Source organism: Acomys minous (assembly GCF_964271855.1).
Source record: "Acomys minous genome assembly, chromosome: 1".
In the NCBI taxonomy this organism is placed as follows: Eukaryota; Metazoa; Chordata; class Mammalia; order Rodentia; family Muridae; genus Acomys; species Acomys minous.
The window spans coordinates 544,005-567,929 of NC_140483.1; the positions used below are offsets into that span (position 1 = coordinate 544,005).

At 38.8% G+C, this 23,925-nt stretch overlaps 1 protein-coding gene across 3 annotated transcripts in view; it reads left to right on the forward strand.

Annotated features, from left to right (window-relative positions):
* Nucleotides 1-10,787: 10,787 nt before the first annotated feature.
* The window catches only part of LOC311604399 (complement receptor type 2-like), a 29,579-nt gene continuing 16,441 nt past the window's right edge, over nt 10,788-23,925 (forward strand). For 2 of the 3 annotated variants that reach the window (XM_084794248.1, XM_084794249.1), the window contains exons 1-9: nt 10,788-10,989; nt 15,555-15,734; nt 17,003-17,102; nt 17,682-17,767; nt 18,289-18,687; nt 20,929-21,105; nt 21,189-21,291; nt 21,953-22,038; nt 22,981-23,370. In XM_084794248.1, the coding sequence (XP_084650374.1) occupies nt 10,932-10,989; nt 15,555-15,734; nt 17,003-17,102; nt 17,682-17,767; nt 18,289-18,687; nt 20,929-21,105; nt 21,189-21,291; nt 21,953-22,038; nt 22,981-23,370 (1,579 nt within the window). In that variant the 5' untranslated portion in view covers nt 10,788-10,931. The remainder of the gene's footprint in view (nt 10,990-15,554; nt 15,735-17,002; nt 17,103-17,681; nt 17,768-18,288; nt 18,688-20,928; nt 21,106-21,188; nt 21,292-21,952; nt 22,039-22,980; nt 23,371-23,925) is intronic. The other variant, XM_084794250.1, reaches the window with a different exon arrangement.

The window sequence follows — 23,925 nt, forward strand, 5'->3', positions numbered from 1 at the left end:
ATGTAATTTCTTTCCTCTGTTTCAAAGTACGCATTTTCTCTGAAGTGTATTTAATACTTTCTTTGCATGTTTTGTATTTTTACCAAAATGGGTGCAAATGGAGTATTGCTTTGTGCATTTGTAACCATACATAAATCACATCATGCATGTATTTTCCATATTTCCTTCAGTATGTTTTAAAGCATTACCTACATAGATGCATATTGTTTTAATTTTCTCATCTTCACTAGTATGTAAGTAACAAAAATTGTATAGGTACAGCTTTCATACCAGAGTTTCCTCTAAATACACATCGAGTGGTGAGATAGTTGGGCCAACACATAAATACATTTTTTTACTATTACAATCATTCATATGTCAAATTATTAATACAAAATAATCAGTTTTGTTGTGACATTTCCACTCATATGGTATGTTGATCATGTCTACCATCTTAAAATGTGTTACACAAAAGGAAAAAGGAGAGCTACACATTCAATAAATACCTTAGGAAAGAAGCCGATTAGGGTAAAGTAGTGGGAATTAATGAAGACCGTTATTCTATCTCAACAGCAAAGCAGTATTACTTTCATTGCTTCTCTGAACTTCCCATCCTGTCAGCTGGATACAATGTGTTTCTTGAAATTGATTGGGTTGTGACAGAGATGACTTGCACCATCCCCTGCCATTCTACAAGGTGCTTTCCACAAAGAATGGGATTTCCACAGTTTTGAAATCTGAAGGGAGCTGGAGCATATATGGAATCCTTTAGAACCTGGAGCCTTCTGTTAATGTTTACTATCATATAATACACTAAAAGTAGACTTGCTTATTCTGTACAGTGATGAGACTAGTCTTTGAGCCATATTGTGTGTTCAATATATTTATTGAATGGACAGGAAAACAAATTGATACAAATGTAAAGATATCAATACCCTGCTTGCATGTGACTTTTCAAAGTATCAATCCTATAACTCCCCAAAACTATGGGAAATGGCAGTTAAAACCACAAAAGTAGTGAGTAGCAAATGACTGGGGGGATACTAGCTCTCTTGAAGAATCAGCATTTAAACTCCAGAGAGTCGTTTGACTTTTAAAAAACTCTAAGAATGAGTATGATATAAACAGCCTTTTGGAGAAGACTTTCTACATGGGAGTGAAACTGCAACCTGGAAGCCGGCAGCTTTACTCCCTACCTTGCAAAAACAAATGCTACAGAGTTGTTATCCATTCATTTTCTCCAAACTACAACGTGAGTGCCTGGATGATGACTCAACATTGAACATATTTCCATTCTAAAATATGTAAATACCGACAAAAAATACTGAAACCAGAAAAGGAGGTGAAAAGAAGCCATGTAAAAAGTTGTTACATTGTAGAGAAACTGTATGTTCAAATTGACTTCTGACTCAATAGAATCTTTTGTATTTTTTTTTCAAACAGACTTCAGAGGGGAGAAGAGGGAACATTATGACAAACTTTGGTGACAATGAGTGGACTTCTAAAAGTTGTAGGGATGCTAATGTCAAAGAAATGAATGTGAAATATTAGGGTGGCCTAAAATTAATGCAGCAAGCTGGGTGCGGTGATGCACACCTGTAATCCCAGCACTTGGGGAGGAAGAGGCAGGGGGACCTCTGAGTTTGAGGCCAGCCTTTCTACAAAGTGAGTCCAGGACAGCCAAGGCTACACAGAAAAACTCTGTCTTGAAAAAAAAGAAAAAAATTACTGCAGCAGAAGAGGAAAAGAAGTATGTAACAGTTAGCTGTGCTGTACAGTACTGTCTCGGTGCAGTTATGCAGTTTTACTTGGCTGGAAAATAAAAGAAGAAACTGGAAGACAATGAAAGGCAGGCTTCCCACATGGGGCGAAGTGTCCACCTTCAGGGCTGCTGCTAAGCTTTCAACCCCACCTGTCCAAGTGGCAACAACAAATGATCTCAGGAAAAAACAGGTGTCTATAGTCATTTTGAGCAAGTACACATTTTACACCTGATGCTATTTTTTATGAGTCTTCTGGATGAACAATATAACAGAGAATCACCACCTTTAGTGTTGTTATCAGGAAACACGTGTTTAGACACAGCACTTCACATTCTCACGTCATTTAACTTTCATGTATAAACTGCTCCTAAATTCCCTGAAAGAAAATTCTATAATTTGATCTGCTATGTAGTAAAAAGAGAACTTGGAATGGCTACTGACTTCCATGTAGTCACATGTTGGCTAACAAGAACAGTAAGTTTGTAGAATGATATATTGTCTGTATTTCCTATCTGTTTAACAGATGCTTTCACATGTCTTTGTTCCATAGCACCAGTTAATTAAATAGCGCATTTGTTGATGTGCTTCATCAGACTGAGTCCTTACTGTCTTGTCATAAGTTATAGATCCTTAGTGAACTTTTATCTTTTTATCTATATCGTGCATTTGTAAATTTTAGATATCATTACTGTATTTATACCACACATGCATATGTCACAAATGTATATGAAAATATAATTTCACACAGTATTGCATTGTCCAAAGATTTTAAAATATTTTAAATAGGTCTTGAAACTGTTTATAAAATATTTTATTAGGTTTATTGTAGCTGAAAGAGTTATTTTGACTTTTAAGTTTTATAACCTCAAATGAGCATGTTGACTTGGGGCTCTTATAGGCATATTAAAATTCTTTTAATAAGTTTGACAATTTTTAATAAAGATTATCTATCATTCTTATAATGGAAAAGTTTAATCTTTACTGCTAATTCTACTTTTTTCCAGTAAATAATTTATAGACTTGTAAATATGAAGAAAACAAATTTACAGAGGTCAGTGGATGGGGTAGTGGACTTAACAGTAATGAAAACACTACCTACAGTCTTTGACATCTCTTAAAAACTTATTCAAAATTAGTTCAATTGTTTTATCTCTAATATTGATAAACAATCTCTCTAACTTCTCATTTTTCTTTTGTATTTTAAGGATTTACTTTTGTTTTATGTATATGAGTGTTTACTTGCATGTATGTATGTACAAGCCTAACTAGTGCCAATGAAGGCCAGAAGGGAACATCAGACTCCCTGAAACTGGTGGTATAGACAAGGTGAGCTACCATATTGGTGCTGGGAACCAAACTCAGGTCATCTGCAAAAGCATCAAGTGCTGTATCTGCTCAGCCATCTTGCCAGCCCCCCCTCTAATTTCTCATAACATACAAACTGAACTCAAATTTGCAAAATAATTTTTTATTCCAATTAGAAGCAAACTTCCCTTTTCAAATCCCATTTCACTCAGTTCTGTAATACTGGATAGATAGATAGATAGATAGATAGATAGATAGATAGATAGATAGATATTTCAGTCAATAGTATAATGTGTCTCTTTAGCCAAATTTTAAATTCAGTAAAAACTTTTTTAAAACTTGATTTTTAATTACATTTTCTTTTTTCTTCTTTATTATTTATTCATTTATTTACTTTATATCCTGATCATAGTGCCCCCTCTCTTCTTCCAGCCCCACACTCTCTCCCTTTACCCCCATCTCCCTCCCCTATTCCTTAGAAAAGTGGGGCCCCTCTCCCCAGCTCATCAAGTCACATCATCCTCTGTGGTCTGGTGAAGCAACCCCAACATGGGGGAGTGGTCAAAAAGCAGGCAACTCAGGAGGCAGAGGCAGGCAGGTCGCTGTGAGTTCAAGGCTAGCTTGGTCTATAAAGTGAGTCTAGGACAGCTGAGACTACACAGAGAAACCCTGTCTCAACCCCCCCCCCAAAAGCAGGCAACAGAGTCTGTGACAGAGACAGCCCCCAATCCCCTTACTAGGGGAAGCCTGATCTGGCCATCAGTTACATCTGTGTAGGGTCCAATCTACTCATGGTCCTTGCTTGGTGTTTCAGTCTCTGAAAGCCCCTTCGAGCTATGGTTAGTTCTGTTGGACTTTTTGTGGAGCTGTTGTCATCTCCAGGTGCTCCTATCTCTCCCCACACTTTTCCACAAGAACCCTTAGGCTTCACCAAGTGTTTGGCTGTGAGTCTCAAAATCTGTTTTGATCACAGCTGGGTGTAGCCTCTCAGAGGGAAGCATTGCTAGGCTCCTGTCTATGAGCATAGCAGAATATCATTAGCAGTTTCAGGGGTTGGCTCTCTCTCATGGGGTGAGTTTCATGTCGGCCAGGTATTTGTTGGACATCCCTTCATCTCTATTCTAACTTTCTCCCTGCACATCTTCCAGGCAGAGTTCATTTTGTTCGCCTCCCTCCACTAGGGTCCTGTCTAGTTAGAGGGTGTCCTCTTTAGCCTCCATGACCCTCGCTGCTAGGCATCTCAGTTAGAGTCACCCTCGTATCCTGCCAGAAGTCTACCCTGCCTTATATCTCCAGCTTCTCACATCTAAATACATTTTTATTTCTAATTTAAATTAGTGAGTTTTGAAAAATTAAATTATTGTTTGGAATTGGACTGTTACCCATAATTTAGATTATCACAGTTCTAGTTAAGAAGAATAAAAGATTTCTGCATGTGTGAGGAAGGCGAGAAGACATGACTAACCAGCATCTTCTAGAAGCCAGTGATCTCTATTTAGACAAAAAGTTGGATAAATATCAAGTCAGAGAAACAAAAAGCAGCCGTGAAAGAGTATTGCCATCTGGAGCGCGGAGACAGCCTCTCTCACTGCCTACTGGCCCTGACCACATTGTCAGGAGGCAGATATAGGATGCTGTGATGGTACCAACCTCCATTCCTGAGACACCAATAGTAATCTGTTTGTATATTCTGCATACTTAGGAACTCTGAGTGGCCAATGCCTTGCTTAAGTACTCTATAAATAAAATATCTGAAATGGGTAAAATATGGTCAAGTAGGATGTAAAACTCTATGCATTTTGCAGAAAGGTGGTTCTAAATGACAGAAAAATATCCTTAGTCCTGACCTCAAAGCAATAAAAAGAGAAATGATCATGAAATGCCTGAAGTGTTAAGTGCCAGAAAGCCCTTATAAATGGCTTTGTCCTGTATTCTCTAGAGGGGATCACCACACCCCATTATCATCACCAGCACCACGATCTCATCTTAAAGCTGCAGTGCATAGTAGAACACGCTCACGCTCCATTTAGGGAAAAGTATTCTGAGGTAAGGCTGGAGAGGTGCCTCAGTAATTAAGAGCACTTGCTGCTCTCCCAGAATGACTATCTTCACTTCCTACATTGTCTGGCTTACAACTGCCATGAACTAAAGCTCTAGAGCCCAGTCTCTTTTTCTGGCCTCCATGGACACGAACACACACACACACACACACACACACACACACACACACACACACACACACACACACACCATACATTCACTTGCATGCACAAAAGTAAAATCAAAATAAAAAAAATAAGTATTTTGTGGGTAGTTTACTTTAGGAGGTATTGGTTTCAGTATCCATCCACTAATTAATGAAATGGGTTGGGAAAGGAAAGAAAGAATCTGAACCATGGTCTATACTCTGATTGTTCTCATCGAATACTACATTAATTCTATTTTCCAAAAGGAATGAACATCATTTCTCATGGTATGAGTGAACTTTTCACTCTGACGGGATCAACATTCTGTACCACATATGACAGCACGGAAATCCCCTAAAATAAGCAGTTCCTCTTTGCTCTTTAAAACTAACTGGCCAGAATGCTTTTTTTTACAAGAAGTCTCTATCAGTTTATTTTTATTTGTGTACATATAAATTTTATGTCATATGCAGAATACGCACATTATAAGTCACAGGCTTAGGTTGCAAATTGGGAATCTGTCATTACACTAATGACTTTCAAAATCTCTTAATGGAAAAATTAAGCATTGAAGAAGCCAGTTTATTTACCTTAAGGCAAACTGTGTTCTGTTGGCCAAGCAGTATGCATTACCTCCGCTCCTGCAAGTTGTGTTCTTGGCAATATGCAGGCAAGAAATGAGCATCAGTTTTCCTTAAGGGTATGAGCACACTCCAGGGAATGGAATGGTAACACACCCAAGAATATTTGGGTGGTAGAAATGCTACTGGACTGAACTTTTAGGATATTTTTAAGTTTCATGAAGTTGGGTGAACAGGGATGGGGGTGATAAATCATGGAAGAGCTAGAGGAGGTGATGGATGTGATCAAAATCTACTGTATGAAATTCTCAGTGAATTAGTAAAATATTATTTAAAAATCCCAAGATTCAGTGGAAACAGGTATGTGTGTGTGTGTGTGTGTGTGTGTGTGTGTGTGTGTGTGTGTGTTGTAGGAATGGGTTGTATGCATGGTTTTTTTTTCTGGAGTGTATTTCTGTTCACCCTACATAGGGTCACAGCAGACCAAAGAAATTATTCCATCAAGTGTAGCTTTATGAACACTGTACTTAATCGGGGTTACTTGCAGCAAGTTATAGGAGCACGGACAACTTATAGGCAGCAACACGGTAAAGAATGTGGCATAAAATGCATTTATATGTTGTTACGTGATGCTTGTGCTGGCTAAACGCTGACTGGGCATCAAAAGAGCTCCCTTCTCCAAGACTCTACTAGTTTATTTCAAGTGTCCTTCAAAACTCCCTGTCTAGCTGTCTACCTCCTGACAGGTAGGAAGGAAAATAACAAGCATCCAAGGGCATTAAAACCACTGTGGCCTTTAGAGCAGCTAGAAGGCAAACCATATGATGCTTATGTGCATTTGTACTGGTGCAGCCATTCGTTTGTGTGTGGTGCCCTTCCTTGTGCCATCAGTGTACCAGGCATTTATGCACATGGCCAGAATTCCATACAGCACTTTGTGTGGTCTGGGTTGTGGTTCCATTAGTTCAAGGAGGCTCAACAGCTTAAAAGGATTTCTGATCCCAGTATGATCTGCCTGCATTGGTGGAAGAACTTGTGGACACCAAAGTACATTGCTATAAATATGCATGCCAATTTTTCAGAGTTTGATTCTGTGCTATCACAGAAAGAGACTGGGCTGAAGGCCTTAAGTTTGGCCCAAAATTGGATATACTGTTTCAACTGTTGCTGAAGTTGAGTCTGTAATGGATTCTGTCTGTTGAAATGCTAATAATTGCTGTTCTAGTGCTAAAGGCAAGCTTCTATCTCTTCCCATGACTAGGACCAATGCTCTGTAGGAGTTGTTTACTCAGTTTTTCTATCTAAGGCCTAGTTGTAACTCTTTGAGAGTCTATTAATTCCCAGAATAAGCATAGCATCACAAGTATTGAGGCACACAGATTAGCCTTGTTCCCCAAGGATCCTAGCTTGCTCAAAAGCCTCCTGAGATTTACTGTCTGTATCCCACATGGAACTTCTTTTTATTAAGTCATACAAAGGATGAACATTAAAAGCAAGGTGGCTATAGCAATGCAGCAGTGCCCCCCCCCAGTAGCACCCAAAATATCTGTAGTTGTTTTATATTCACAGACACAGGGTGATATAGAATTTTATCAATAAACTTGTCATGTATTGCACATATCTTACTTGACCACCACACGCTAAACAATTTCACATCTGTGCCTGGTTCTCGCGTCCTGTATAGGCTGATTTCCTACCCTCACTTCTGTAAGTACTTTTATGTATCTTCGAGATATTTTTCTAAATCTTGAATATTCTCAAAGGCTGTCGTTGTATAAACTATATAAGTAAGCCTTTTGCATGGGCTTGCAGGATAATAAGACAATATTTCAAGCTACATATTACATGGCAAACGGTGGGACCCTGTAGGTGAACTCAAGGAAGATAAACTGCTGTCTATTCAAAGTCTTGAGATGCAATGGCTAAAGGAATTTTTAAAAATGCTAACATCGTTCAATGCAGCATTGAAGTGCCCCCCTTTTGTCAAATGAACAATGTTGGGTACTAGGATGAATAAGAGGCACAACTTCATTTAGCTCTCTGTAACTCATTCGTTTTCCACGAGTCATCTGTTTTACTTACTGGTCCTGCAAGGCTTTTAAACGAGCTTTGAACAAAACAAATGGTCTCTGCCTTTTCTAATTATTTGACGAATTCCGTAACTTCATCATGTTCCTAAAGCCATCTGTATTACCTGATCTCCCTTCAGGCACTCAACTCACCCAACACACATGGTTACTTTAAAATTCTTATCCCCAGGAGAAACTGCAACCATGGTGTGCAGGAAGTGTCTTATCAGTACATCCATCTCCAGTATATTTTCTAGCAAGAGAAAAGTGCCCACCGTATACTCCCAGAAGAGATAGTTCCATACCCTTGGGGAAAACTAAATCTTTTTTTTAAACCTTTACTGTTCTATCTCTGTATCAATACACTGCTGCTAATAATGTATACTCCGTCTCTGTATCCACAAAAGTAAAGTACTTCACACATTTACAGAGGACCTCAGTGTGCCCTGTCTAGGCCTCAGTTGTGAGTGAACTTGGCTACTCCCTTAGAGGAATGGCTAGGGAGGCTATCAATCTTAAGCCCTGCAGAGGGTGTAGTAGGAAACCCCTCAGTCTTCTACCCTTTTATTGACCTACTGTTCAGACCTAAACCCTTCTGAAGGTTCACAAGCATTAATTCAGCTTCCTATCAACTTTCTTTCCTCTAGAGACTCTACTTTGACCTATTCTTACCATTTTTATTTTAGAGGGCCCAAGATAGATGTCACTGTGTACCTTGCCTTTCTTTATCCCCTCCTGAGGGTTCAGTACCTTACAATAACAGTTTATATGCTACTTGTGTTGACTTTTCCTAGGAAGATATGATCAAACACTATTCATTCTATGTAGGGTACCAACACTGTATCCATGAAAGATTCCATGTAAGTTTAGCTTGATGAGCCAATGAGTTTAAGTGGGGTTCCCAACAGGAGCACAAGCAACTTACCATGGCTACACTACTGAAGAAAACTCCCCCTCCTTAGTAAATGTTTACCACTTACATATTCTCACAAAGAAGTGGAACTTTGTGTTCCTTATGAACCTCCTATACATATTTTCAGCTGTTCTAATTTTTAAAAAAGCAACAGTCACGTCATCATGTAATGTCTGAGGACTGAGTTCTACAACAGAATGGATATTGACACAACTCTTTTAAAAGGGAATTTATCATTAACTAACAAAACAATATATGTGTTTTCCATTTGACCAAGCAATTTCATTTTTAAATTTTTAATTGAATTTGTAAGTCCAAACCAGAAAATAAAAGTAAAAATATGGATCCTGTTTTCTAATCTAATCTAATCTGTTAGTCTATGCTGGGGCTCATGAAAGACATTCTGCCTCTGTCTTTTTTGATCTGGAAGAAGTTAGCTGTCATTAAGTGAGAACTTTCAACCCTGCTACCCAGCGCCCAGTGACCACATGCACATGGTGAAGAAATGAGGAATCCAGCCAACAGCTGCGTGTGCATCGTCTGTGTGGCTTTTCCTGTCCCAATCAACCAGATGATTACAGTTCCAGCTATCACTTTGACCACAAAACAAAAAAATTCCAGACCCAGGAGTTGAGAGGGGTCAGTAAAAGTGCTTGCCATGCAAGCGCAATGGGTTGAATTCCGGTTTCTGGAATCCAGGTAAAAGTTGCACCTAGTCTACCTGTAATCCTAGCACAAGGAGGGGCTGACACAGTAGATGGAACTTGCTGGTCAGCCAGCTTAACATAACCTGCAGGTTTGAGGGTCAGAAAGAGGCCTTGCCTCAGATAAGAGGGTGGAAAGCAGGTGAGAAAGACAATGACTTTAGCCTCTAGTCTCCACACACATCTTCATGCAAATGTGCCAACTTATGAGCATGTACACTCACATAAAACACACACACACAGAGAGGGGGGGGTGACGGGGGGAGAGAGAGAGAGAGAGAGAGAGAGAGAGAGAGAGAGAGAGAGAGAGAGAGAGACATATACTCCTACTCTCAAATTAAAAATTTTCAATTTAAACAAAAAGACCCAAGAATGAAATATATGAATCTGAAGGGTGGATGTTTTTGTTCCTCTTATCTTGCCATAGCAAAGATTATTGAAAATTGAAGACAGCAAAAAAATTGTGAGCTATCACTGTACAATATTAGTGTCTTATAATGGATCATTGTACTATAGTTCTGGAGTCTTATTTTTTAATTATTTTATTTTTGTATATATATATATTTATATTATTACACATATATACAATAGATTACCTATGGCAAGAAGAACTGTGACACAATCAGAAATTATATAAATGTTACATTCTTGGTGTTTTGGCTATTTGAGAGTCTTATTTTTGAAAAATAGACATTAAAATATTTAAAGATGAGATAAATGTCTGTAATTTATTTAAAAATATCAGAACAATTACATAACACAATTGCATAGTCAAAGACACGTACTTTTATAGATCTTTATAACAGAGAGAACATCTCTAAAATATTAACCTCTAGAAAACCCCTTCACAGATAAACGGAAATTAAAAATTTCACTATTTACATTGGCATAATAAGATTGCAATACTAGGCAGTGTTGTTCCTAAATTTCCACTTTAAATAAACTTAAGTTGTTTTTTCAAACTGACAGTTGACTACATTCCATGGAGTATGGAAATGATTTCGCTGGAACAAAACTCAAAACATGTTTATGGAATACAATACTGTAAATTAGCTCAACATACGGACATTGTAAATTAGTAGGAATGAATATTATTTTGTAACATTCTTGTTTCAGATCTAGGGGAACCGGGAAAGTTAGGGCACATGGTTGCACAGTCAACAAAAAGTAGGCAAAGCAGGCGCTGAGCAGAACCCAGCCTGAGCCAAAAGCAGACGTCCCGGGGACCGCCCCTCTTCGCCTCTTCCGCCCCTGGCCACCTGCAGACTTGCTCCACAAATCTTCCGTTCCCAGAGCTCGGCAGACGCTATTTAATGGTCCGCTCCGCACAGGTTGCAGCCAGCGCAGGCAGGCAGCCACATCCTCGCAGTCTCTTCCTTTCCTTGCTGGAGGCACACAGAACACAACCTGCTTTGGGGCCGCTGCGGTGGCATGGGAGTCCCGGGTTCGCTCTGGGTTTTCTTCACTCTCATTACTCCAGGAGTTCTTGGTGAGCTGGGAACGGGGAAGGCAGATGTGGGAACTCCTGCGGCGCTGGGAAAACAACTGTGCCTACACGAAGGCCAGAGACCAATCCGGGAACGTGGGGCACACGCTGGATACTGGCCTGTCCCTGACAGCTTTGGAGATCCCCTCAGTCTCCTAAGGCATGACGCCCCCACCTCTTCTAGACCCCCACCACTGAAGGCTGAGCCATGTGTGGGCACTTTGGAACTTAGTAGTGGTTGGGTGCTTCCCTCTCTCCTCCCTGGCTCCCAGCCTCCTGGGGATTCAACAAGTGCTCACACAGTTCCACCAAAGGTCCCAGGTTGTGCTCAAGGATCATAGCCCGCAAGTATGCTTCTTAATAACACCCGATTCTCCAAAATGAGTCTCAGATTCGTTTAGCGTAAATGACTTTGAACATGAATGACTTCTGTAATGGTGAGTGCTTCTGTAGGTTCCCCTCCAACCTGCTCTGTAAAAGGGCTCTGTGTGTGTGTGTGTGTGTGTGTGTGTGTGTGTGTGTGTGTGTGTGTGTGTGTGTACGTGTGTGTTGTTTCATAGATTGGTTTGTTTTTAAAGTAAACCTCAAGAGCTGAGTGAAATTTAGCAAGTTGGTTAGAGACCCGATCCTCAGAAACTAGCTGTGCTAACATCCCATGGAGCTGGGAGAAATCAGGAGCTGCCAGAGAAATTAAGTGAGTGGCACTTCAATGTCGACACTAAGTGTAGCAATTAGCTTCTAAGGGTGGATCTAGTTATTACAGGGTCTAAATATTATGCACTAGTTCTGCTCCAGAAAAATACATTCTAGGGATGGTTGGACCTCATGTCATTTTCACTGGTGAATGTTTTATGCTTAGTGCAAAACTTTGGTTAACATACGTGACTCTTATTTTTAAAAATCGTCCATCAGATATTAATGTGTTTGATGATAATTCTTAATAATAGCTTCCCTTCCTTCCTGCTTTCTGGCCAACTTTTCAGATTTATATTTATCCTAAGCATAAATCCTCCATCTACTTCCAAATGATTTCTAAATCATCCATGTAAAGCCCCCTACATCTAAATAGTTAGCTGCCTCCCTGCCGCCCAGAAAGTATGATTTTTGCCTCATTTTGACATGGAAAGTTGCATTATAAAGCTCCTTCTTTTGTAGTTTCCAGATCTTGTATCTCTTCTTGGTCTGTATTGTAACCGCTGGTTGAATCTTATGAGTTCAAATGGTTTCCCATATTGTGGAAGATAATTTAATTTTGTCCTTATTTACATTTTATAACCACAGATTATTATCTGATTAGAGTAACTGGTAGAAGTGGCATCACTTTGTGAAGTCTATCTTCATTGTATTTTGGCTTGGGTTTTGGTTTTTGGTTGTTGGTTTTTCAAGACAGAGTTTCTTTCTCTGTGGAAGAGCCATGGAAGCCCTGGAACTTGTTTGATAGACCAGGCTGGCCTTGAACTCACAGAGACCCACCTGCCTCTGCCTCTGCCTCTGCCTCCACCTCCGCCTCCACCTCCTGAGTGCTGGGATTAAAGCCATGCACCACGATGCCCAGTTCTATCTTCATTGTTTTTAAACCCTCATTTTTCTCAGTCTTTCTTGTTGTTTTTCACAGAGTGTATTTGGGGACATTGGTAGAAATTAATGGAAGAAACCAAAGAATAAGAGAGACCTACAGGAATATCTGACTCCTAACAGTGGTGACGATTTTTCAGTTCCCCAGTAGAAGCATAGAGGTAGAGAGAGACGCACCTGGCAGCAGCTGTAGGAGTTTGGGGAATGTCTTCAGGTCAGCAGACATGTGCTGCCTTACACCTTTATGAAAAGTTTAAAATTTGTAAATTTTGGGGTGTACTTCTACTCTTAGAGGGGTTCACAACTCAGCATTTTTGTCTGGATTCCCTCTGATCTGAACAACAGTGAACTTGTGGATCTCTGAAAATAGATGTAAGGTGGTAAAATGTGGGTCTTCACTCACATACAGAGAAGTTACTCTTCTAGGGACATATTCAAGTGGTGGGTGTGGCAATGGAATTTATTTCATTGCTGATGGCTAGCTCTTTTCTCTGGTACATGAGACAGCTTTTACTAGCTATTTTTGGGTTTCATTACTTTAGCTGGTTAAAATAAGAAAATAAAGCACTAGGGAGGGAGGTTGAGACAGAAGAACTTCAAGTTCAAGGTCAACTTAGATTATGTAGTGAGACCATATCTTACAAAACCATAAATAATAAATAAACAACTTCAATTAAGAATGAATATGTTTTTTCTCTATACCCTAAAAGTTTAGTGGTTAAGATAATTATATAAATCAACTAAAGTAATTTTGATTTTACAAGGTCTCTGTGGTACTTTAGTTTCCTATGCTAAAAGTTTTTATTTATAAGATTTTTGCTTTTAGGGCTGGAGAGATGGCTCAGTAGTTAGAGCATTACTGCTCTTGCAGAGGACCAGGGTTTGGTTTCTAGCACCTACTTGGTGCCTTATAATCACATGTGACTCCAGTTTCAAAGAATCCATCACCTTGGACAGGGTTTGTAGGCACCGAACACATAAAGTACACATACATACGTGTAGCCAAAACATTCTTAGACGTTAAATAAAAAATAAAATCTTCAAAAACATTTTAAGAGATTTTCACTTGTATACTTCCGGTTTTATTGTAAAACCAAAACCAGAGGATGTTTGTTGTTTTTGTTGTATCCATTGTTGTTTGAGTGTAAATTGTCTCCCACAAACTAGCATATTTGAGTATTTGGTCTATAGTTGACTTGTAGAACATTTAGGAGGCCAGAGTTCGATTTGGAGGGCAGACCTGGAAGGTTATATTCCCCTTCCCACTTCCAGCCGAGCTCCTTTTGTTTCCTGGTTGGTGTTTTGTTGCAGGTCCCTTTGTCCATAGACCAGTCAGATGCCTTGCCCACCATGGTGGATGCTGTCCCTGGACTCTGAGCCAACTGATTACCCCTCCCTTAAGTTGTTTCTGCCAAGAATTTGGTGATAATGACCAGAAAAATATTTCCTACAAACAACTTCCTTTCCACCCCACCAAAAACGTACAGACTTATTATTACTATTTTATACAAGGTTACGTGAGGTCATTCTCATGCAGCTAGGCAAGGTGCTATGAGCATGTCCTCCATGCCACCCCGTCTTTCCTCCCATTTGTCCCCTCTGCTCCCCAGACAATTTGCTGCTGCTTCTCATATATACATACATACATATATATATATGAGGGAAAAGAGATATCTGTTTTTCTGAGACAGACTTAATTCACTTGATATGATCTCTAGTTTCGTCTATCTTCTTGCAAACAGCATAACTTCATTCTTCATAAAAAGTTTCGTTGTGTATATATGCCACACTGTTCTGTTGCTGGCCATCAAGGTTGGTTCCATAATTTAACCGTTGTGAATAACTCTGCGATGTGCAATTATATCTGTGATATGTTGACCTGGAGTCTTCTGGGTAAATATTGACAAATGCTGTAGCTGATCATGCGGTAGATCTATTTTTAATTTGTAGAGGAATCTCCAGACTGATTTCCACGGTGGCTGGACTATTTACATTCTCATTAGCAATGTAAAAGTGTTCCCTTTTTCCTGCCCTTACCAGCAGTTGCTGTTACTTGTTTTCTTAATGAAAATTAGTATGAGATGGACCCTTAATATAATTTTTATTTTCATTTCTCTAATGATTAGTGAGGCTGAACATTTTTTCATACTTGTTGAACATTTGTACTTCATTTGAGAACTGTATTCCACTCCACTAGCTAATTTATTGATGAAAGGTTTGGAGTGTTTACGTTTTTTATTCATGTGTTCTAGATATTAATGAAATATATAGTTAGCAAATATTTTCTCCCACTCTGAAGACTATCTCTTTAGGTTTTTTATAAATGTGCAGATGCTTTGCAACTTCATGAAGTCTCATTTGTCAATTGTTGGTGCAATTTCCTGAGCAACCGGAAAAAGCAACTAGTAAGAAGTTGCTTTCCTGTGCTGACGTCCTGCAGTGTTCTTCCTTCAATTTCCTCTATTACTTTCAGAGTTTTGTGTCCTATATTAAGTTCTATGTAGTCATTCCTGAAGTTCCACATGCTTTTCTAATATTTCTGACTACATTGTGTAAAAAAAATAAAAAACAACAACAACAACAAAACCCCACAAGCAATCCACCTACAGTTTTTAATTATAAAATTGTAAAGGGGTAAAATTTTATGAAAAAAAAGTTTCTCCAGAACTTCCTCTGAAGTCTGTATTAAAAATTGTTTAACTCGGGAGGCAGAGGCCGGCGGATCTCTGTGAGTTCGAGGCCAGCCTAGTCTACAAAGTGAGTCCAGGATGGCCAAGGCTACACAGAGAAACCCTGTCTCGAAAAAAAAAAATTGTTTAAATATCTGAATTTCTCCATGTGCCTATCCACACTAGGATTAGTTTCTTAGACAATATTGCTCCAGGCAGTATTACTTTTAAAGATCACATTTGTTAGAATAACTGGTGACAAGAGGGAAGCAGAGAAGCTTTAGCCTTTCTCAGCTTTGATATTTCTGTGGTCCTTATTTCTAGGTCAGTGTAAGTTGCTGCCAAATTATTCTTTTGCTAAGCCTAATAATGGGAGTGATAAGTCTGAGTTTGCTGTTGGAACAACTTGGAAATACAAATGCCTTCCTGGGTATTATGGGAAGCCATTCCTTATCACCTGCTTAGAAACCTCAAAATGGTCAGATGCTCAGCATTTCTGTAAACGTGAGTACTCCTAAGCCATACTTGGTTATCTGTAGTATATAGCTATGTAGCATAGTATGTCACTCTCCAGACAAAAGATCTATAAACTAGCACACCATGGCAAGCAAAGGGTAGTGGAAGTCTTTCTGTTTTCTTTACCTTCTAAATTTTCTGGTTACTAAGGTTTAACTCATTCACTATGGTTGAACCTCTCATCTTTATGGCATCATTCTGTGATGTCTATATTGTGTTAGAGTGATAGTAGATGTCAGTATACAAAAGAATATTAGTTTATCTCATTCTTACGACATTCAAGAAATGGATTTATTAACTAGCATGTATGAAGCAGCAGAAAGTAGATCTTGTAAGAGACAACAAAAATTATATAGTATATTGCTGTGAACTGAACACAAGGCATTGCACAAGCTAAACAAGTGCTCTATGACACACACACGCACACACACACACACCTATATGTGTATATATGTGTGTGTGTATATATATATATATCCCCAGACTTTATGATTCTATTAATGATAGAGGAAAACTGCTGTTCATCCACAGAAAAATAAATTCTATCTAAGTGAATTAGGGAAAATGAGGCCTTTTAGACAGTGGGGAAAGTATATTTTTCCATCTTTGGAAAGACAGAAACATGTCAATATGGTGTGAGCACATATAATTCTAAGATTATATACCTTCTTTCCTATGAATAGTGGTAATCCATCATACATTTTTAAGTGGGAAGTATGAATAACCACATATACAGTGTAGAAAAGAAACACATGGCTGTGGAGGGGGTGCTAGACCAAGTCAGGCCAGCAGTAGAAAGGTACAGTCGGCAGTCAACAATCCAGTAAAACTATAGAAATGCCAAAATAATGGGTTTGGAGAGAGATTCTGGAATCCAGGCACTAAAATTTTGAAGCCAATTGAATTAAATGAAGGATGATAGGATGAGCTATAGGAAGGAAATGGGCACTGTGGGTTTAATACAGGAGACTTGATAGATGATGCTATTAGCTAATAGGATTTAATAAAGAGAAAATGGAGGTTTAATTAGAATTGACCACAAATAAAGCTTTCCTCCATGCAAGAAATATAGACAATAGATTTTGAACAGTGTTCCAAAATTGACTGCTCCTTGAGAAAGTATAGATTTTACAAATTTCAAAAATTGCCTTGAAAAAACATATTCAGGGCAGTCAGCAAGTCCAGTCAGTGAACTTAATATAAAACACATAATGTTCTCAATCGAAGCCCCAAATCTTGTTTTGCTTCCCTTGTAGGTAAAGCATGTTCGAATCCTAAAGACCCCCTCCATGGCTCTGTGCACATAAACACGGGTATCACCTTTGGGTCAACAATCACATATTCTTGTAACAAAGGGTGAGTAGGTAGGGCACCTCTGTAGGATGTGTAGATATTAAAATAATAACCAGGAACCCTTTCGTATGAATGGATATGAAAGCATGGACTTCTGACCTGCCTCAGAAGTGACACTTCGGTGCTATTCAGTTAAGAGGATCCTTAGAGAAGGAAATGGAGCTACCCTTCTTTGTTTCATTTGTTTTGTTTTTTTGTTTTTCAAGACAGAGTTTCTCTGTGTTTGCCTTGGCTGACTGACCTGGACTCACTTTGTAGAGCAGGCTGGCCTCAAACTCACAGAGATCCACCTGCCTCTGCCTCCTGAGTGCTGGGATTAAAGGCATGCTCCACCATGTATGGCCCCTTCATTAATTTTAAGTCTTCAGTGCTATTGACTAGGTGGTCAGATCTTATTGGGCTATACGCTGTTGAGTCTATTATATAAATCCATCTCTATCACTATTTCACTGGATCTTGCATAATATTCTACCTTTTCTCATTTATTTTTTTTTCCTTTTCTCATTTTTTAAGTGGAAAAAATTAGGCTTGTCTAAGGTGTAAGTCTAACTGGGATATGACCAATCACCTCTTTGCCTCTAGATATCGACTCCTTGGTGACTCATCTGCTACATGTATTGTGTCAGATAATAGTGTAATTTGGGATAAGAATGTGCCTGAATGTGAATGTGAGTAAAACAATCGCTTTGTGGCATCCTACTAAAAATCTCTTATTCCCTTCTAAAGGGAAACTGAGCTTCTGCACATAAAAATGAGTACCTGCAAAGTTTTACTAGTCGTGGGTTTTTGCGGACATAGCTCTGACTGATCTTCTTCCGTGACCTCTAATTCTAACACGCTTTTCCATTAGCGTTCTCTTACGATGTCACTTAATAGTGAGTAGATTCTTAACTTTAAAATGTGCATGTGATTACACACTGACAAATGTAACCATGCAAAAGTAGATCACCCCAAAGTCTGTAGCACCAGAGTCTCTGTATTTTGTGATCACAACTTTTTTGCTTTTATCAGCGGTTCCATACTTTTGTTTTCTGGCTTAGTCTTTGTTTTGATTAGAATACAGAATGTCAATATTATAGATTAGTTGCAGGTAAAGTTTAAGTTTGGTTTATGGGATTGAAGACTAAATTCTCAGGAAATGTAACATTCCAATGCCTTCTCTCTTCTCTTAACTACTCCCCTCTAAAAGCTATTCCCTGTGAGTCACCTCCAGCGATTTCCAATGGAGACTTCCACAGCAGCAGTAGAGACAGCTTTCTCTATGGAATGGTAGTAACTTATTATTGCCGCGTTGGAAAGAATAGGGAAAAACTGTTTGATCTGGTGGGTGAGAAGTCAATATACTGCACCAGCAAAGACAATCAAGTTGGCATCTGGAACAGCCCACCTCCTCAGTGTATTGATATAGTCAAGTGCCCAGTGCCAGAAATTGAAAATGGCGATGTGGAGCCTGGACTTAAACGCTCCTTCTTCTTAAATGATACCGTAATGTTTAAGTGCAAGCCTGGCTTTACCATGAAAGGCAGCAGCATAGTGTCGTGCCAGCCAAACAACAAATGGAGCCCTCCACTGCCAACATGTTTCAGGGGTAAGTTGGACTGAAGTTTTGAGTATTTGTAAATAAAATTAGAGGTTTCGCAGAATAGATACATGGTACGCATAGAAAGAGTAGAAGGAATATGTGACTAGATTTCCAGGATAAGAAATTTGAAAGTAAACTTTGGAAGTAATATATATTAGGTTTACCAATCTGTCATCATGGGAGGACTCTGGCTGGTAAAGAGATGGGGACTGGGTTACATTCTGGGGCGGTACTATAATTGTAGGAAAAAATCATAACGCACTTTTGAAAAAGCATTGGAATGCTTTAAAGTAGAATTGTGAGACATGAAGCCATTTGAAGAAAGTAGGCATAGTACTTAAGAACATGGGAATAGTCAGCATGGAAAGCATAGAAAATAATAGTAAAAATATACTAATGGCATTACATAGAATAAAAACTTCTCTACAACAAATGAAGCCGTAGAATGAGGAGAGATGATACAGAGGAAGAAAAAATATTTCCAACCTGTATATCTGACAAGGAATTAGCATCCAGCAAGTATAAGGGGCTGAAAAAAACCTCAATAGCATGAAGGAACTTCAATGCCAAAATGGACATTAGAATTTTCTCAAAAATAAAATAAAATGAACAACAAATATGTGGCAAAATGTTTAACATTACTAATCATCAGGATAAGGCAAATAAAACCACAATGATGTATGACTTCCCTTCAGTTAAAATGACTCATAAAAAAATGTGGAACTGGGGAGAGGGCGCTGCATAAAAGTGTTTGTTGTACAAACATGAAGACTTAAACTTAATCACAGAACCTATGTACACAGCCAAATGTGATGGCACGTGCTTATAATCCCAGAATCAGAGAGGCAGAAACAGGTGGATCCCTAAGGCTTGTGGACTAGCATGTCTAGCTCAGTTGGTGAGTGACAGTTCCCACTGAGAAACCTTGTCTCATAAAACAAGATAATCTTGCTTGGTGCAGTGGCGCATGCCTGTAATCCCAGCACTCTGGGTGGCAGAGGCAGGCAGATCGATCACTATGAGTTTGCGGCCAGGCTGGTCTACAAAGTGAGTCTAGGACAGACAGCCAAGGCTACACTGAGAAACCCTGTCTTGAAAAACCAACACAAAAACAAAAACAAAAAACATAAAACAATATAATCTCTTCTATACTCATATGTGTCAGTGTATACCCCCACATATATACACATACACACACATGTGAGCATGAGAACCTGAGCCCACTTCTACACATATAAAGACCCCTCCATTATACAATACATCAAATGCTGTTAAGAATGCAGATATAAGTCAGATTAGGTGGAAGAAATAAGTTCTGGTGTTCCTACAAACAGGAGCATTCCCACTGTATATCATTATCATTTGCTGTATATATTTTAAAATATAGAATAAGGGATTCTGAAAGTTTCCAAAGGAATGATAAGTTTTAGAAGACAGATATATTTACCTTTATTTTTATATTATGCAATATACTTACTCATTTGAGTATCACATAGTATCTTATAAATATATATAATTACATTCTTTAAAGAACAAAAGTAATTTTAGTAGTACAGAAGTTGACCGTTAAGGTTCTTAATGATAATATTTTATTTAAGTGAAGATAAAATAAGCTCTAGATTGTATTGGATATATTAATAGAGAGAATTGGCTAAGATAAGAACTTGATTCAAAATTTTGTAGACGTCCATCTTGATACTGAAAATGTAATTTTGTGGAAGAAAGTTGGTAGTTATCTTGAGCCTATGGTTCCCATTCTCTGCTACTCTTGACGCGAATTGTCTCTAAAAGCAACGAAGTTCAGAAGCCTCACCAACCTTGTTAAAGCAAAGAGGATATGGTTGTGGATTTGGATGAGGAAAGTATGTGTTATAAAAGTTTGGTTCCTTGTCTGCCCTATTGGTGGAAGGATCTCACAGATTTTTTTAGTTGAAAAAAGTGAAAATGAGTAAGAGTAATATTTCCTGGCATGGATCAAGAAAAATAAAGCAGATAGACCGTACGGCTCTCCACATCTGACACAGTAGAGAGAGACACACGATGGCCTCCCTGTCTATCTTAGTATGGGAGAGTTGTCATGAAGACCTTTTATTTTTTTTATTTTATCGATTTATTCATATTACATTTCAATGGTTATGTCATGAAGACCTTTATCCCACCCTACTACTCCCAGATAGCTGCAAGGTGTAAATAATAAAGTTTTTATTTCAGAAATAAAAGGACTTTCTGGTCCTGTTATTTCCTCAGGATGTCTACCACCTCAAAATATCCACCATGGTGACCATAACAAAAAGGATAAGGAATTGTTTTCTGTTGGCCAGGAAGTGTCATATAGCTGTGAGCCTGGCTATACCCTCACTGGAGCTAACCCTGTGGAGTGTACGTCCTTGGGAACCTGGAGCCATGCAGCCCCGACATGTGAAGGTCTATGAAGCTTCTGCTCTATTGAAAGGAAACTCAACTGTTTCCTGACTCTTCATGTGCAAGCCTTCTCTTTTCTTTCCTAGTGCAATCATGCAGTGCCATTCCAAACCAACTTCTCCATGGCCAGGTGCTTCTTCCCCCTAATCTCCAGCTTGGGGCAGAGGTTTCCTTTGTCTGTGATGCAGGGTGAGTGTGAGGTGATAGGCCCTGCACTGACTATTTCCCATAATGACTGCAAAGTATGAGCTCTGAAGATAGTTAAATATTGACCATCTTATTATTTTCTTTGTTTTTCTTGACCTTTTCTGAGTAAAAACTCTGTCATTAATCAAATCCTTTTTATTTTCTTCAAGTGTACATACTTTATGCTTGGCCAGAAGAAGTGAGAATTATCATTTCATCATCTGGAAATCCAAAGTTTTGGTTCACAAATTAAGGCTCCTGTTATGGAGAAAGGATATAAAATTTGGATTTAGTGAGACTTGTTGGGATAAACTTGGGAAACAAGGTCTTTGCTATTTTCTCTATAGGATTTAAGACTGTTTCCCTCAAGATGATAATCTTGACACTTGGATGCCAAAGAGGAGAGGGAGAACTCAAAAGAAAAGATGCATTTTTAGTATGATTTTAAAATCCATTATTGATTCATTGTTTAATGGAGCAGATTCACAAGTAGCTGTGAGATTTTTCTTAGGCCAGGAGTATTTAAAAATGCACACCATAAAAATAAATAAATAATAAAATGCACACCATCCTATGAATGGGAAGTGGTGGGAAGGGGGATTTACTCTGTCCAGTTGGGACGTGGTTTGTTCTCGTGGTGATGTGCTGCTCCCTATTGTTTAAGGTTCCAGTTAAAAGGCAAATCTTCTAGTCAGTGTGTCGCAGAAGGAGAGACAGTAATCTGGAATAATAAGTTTCCTGTCTGTGAACGTGAGTAGAAAATAAAAATAATCAAATATGAATCTTGGCTCCTGATTCTGTATTCTCACAGTTATTAAATATAATGTGCCACCCAATTATGTACTTTAAACAAATAACTGCCACTTTCCTCTGTGTAAAATGCAGGAAAAAGTACTAAATATGTTCACTTATTAACATACTATGTTGTGGTTCTATAAATTAAAAAGTCACCTGTACCAAGCCAAACATAACTCTTTCTAGTGTAATAAAACACTGCTTGTGCCTTCATATGCTGTTTCTTGTACTGAAGAGTTCTACCTAGTACCAAATGGACATTAGCTGGAAATGCAGACATTGACAACTTTCTCTTTATTCTGCAGCTTACCCAGAAAAGATGAGTACATGTCATAGTCATTAATATGACATATAGTCATATGTTGTTAATTTCCTTCATGCCGCTAGGATGTGTCAAGAATATGAGATCATTTCTCAGAACATCATTTCTATGGTTTTCTTGAGGGAATCTGGCATTAATGAATTTTGAATTACTTGAAATGAGGTAGCAGTGGCTTTGGTGACAGTATCTAATGTGACTGTGCTACCTGTAAGCTGGCTGTGTGCTTGAATAATCAGTGTGTTTTGAGTATTGTGCTTGCCAGTGTCACACGGTTTTGTCTCATTATGTTCTCACTACACTTTATGTAGCCTGAACTACACTATAGACTGGGAAACTGGGGCTGAAGGAGGACATGACTTGCCTAAAGTCTGACAGCTACTGAATGACAGTAAGGATTTGAAACCAGGGCTATTAAGCTCAAATGTCAACAGTTGGTGTTCACTCCCTACATAAAATGTCATTACCATATTTTAAATTTTCCCTTTGTTTATTAAAATTGTTTAGAGTACAAAAAAACTATAGAAATAATCCCTGAAAGTACAATATATTTACCTGGTTTCTTTTCTTCTCTTCAGAGATTTCTTGTGACCCTCCCCCGAAAGTGGAAAATACTCGACAAGTCTCTTATTCTACCCCCATACGTCCTGGAACTGTTGTGAGATACTCTTGTTTAAATGGCTTCCGCATCATTGGAGAAAAGACTCTTTTTTGTATAAGTAAAGATCAAGTGACTGCCACTTGGGATAAAGCTCCTCCTATATGTGAACATTTTAATAAAAACTCTATTTGCTCAGAGCCCAGAGTACCAGGGGGATCCAAAACTAGAGACTCTAAATCACAATTCAGACATGGAGACTCTGTGACATTTACCTGTAGAGCCAACTTCACCATGAAAGGAAGCAAAACCGTCTGGTGCCAAGCAAATAAAGTGTGGGGACCAGCACCGCTGCCAGTCTGTGAGAGTGGTAAGTGTGGAACAAAACCTCGTCCATGCCTAGGGTCAGCCAGCTGGTAAGAACGCCCTCTATGGAAGCAAAGGCTTATCAAATCTGAGGCCTGCCAAGCAGTGAGAGGTGTGACTATGGAAGCCAAGTCTCACTGAGGACTATGCTCTTTCATTTATGGGCAGACCATTTGTTGTATGCTCCTGAAGGAAGAATTGTGTGAGGTGCAGGGACATGCGCTGGTCTGGAACAAGCAAGTGAAAGAGAAAAATGATGGCTTTCTGCATTTTCTTAGTTGAAAGGACTATAACTATCCATTTAAAATATATCAAGTAAGTAAAAGAATTTGATATAACTATGGAAATTTTCACTGAACGTAACATCTTTGTGAAAGTCTTCCAAGGATGAAGAGCTAGTGGGGCCCATGGGCATCAGGTGACTGTGGGAAATTTTGAATCTGGGAGCAAAAAATATGCCCAATGGTTATAAGATTCATCTGCTCATAGCCACTCATTGTGATCTGGCTCAATGGTCTGCCCTGTGGCTTCTGCAGACATGTTCACAAGTGACCTACTC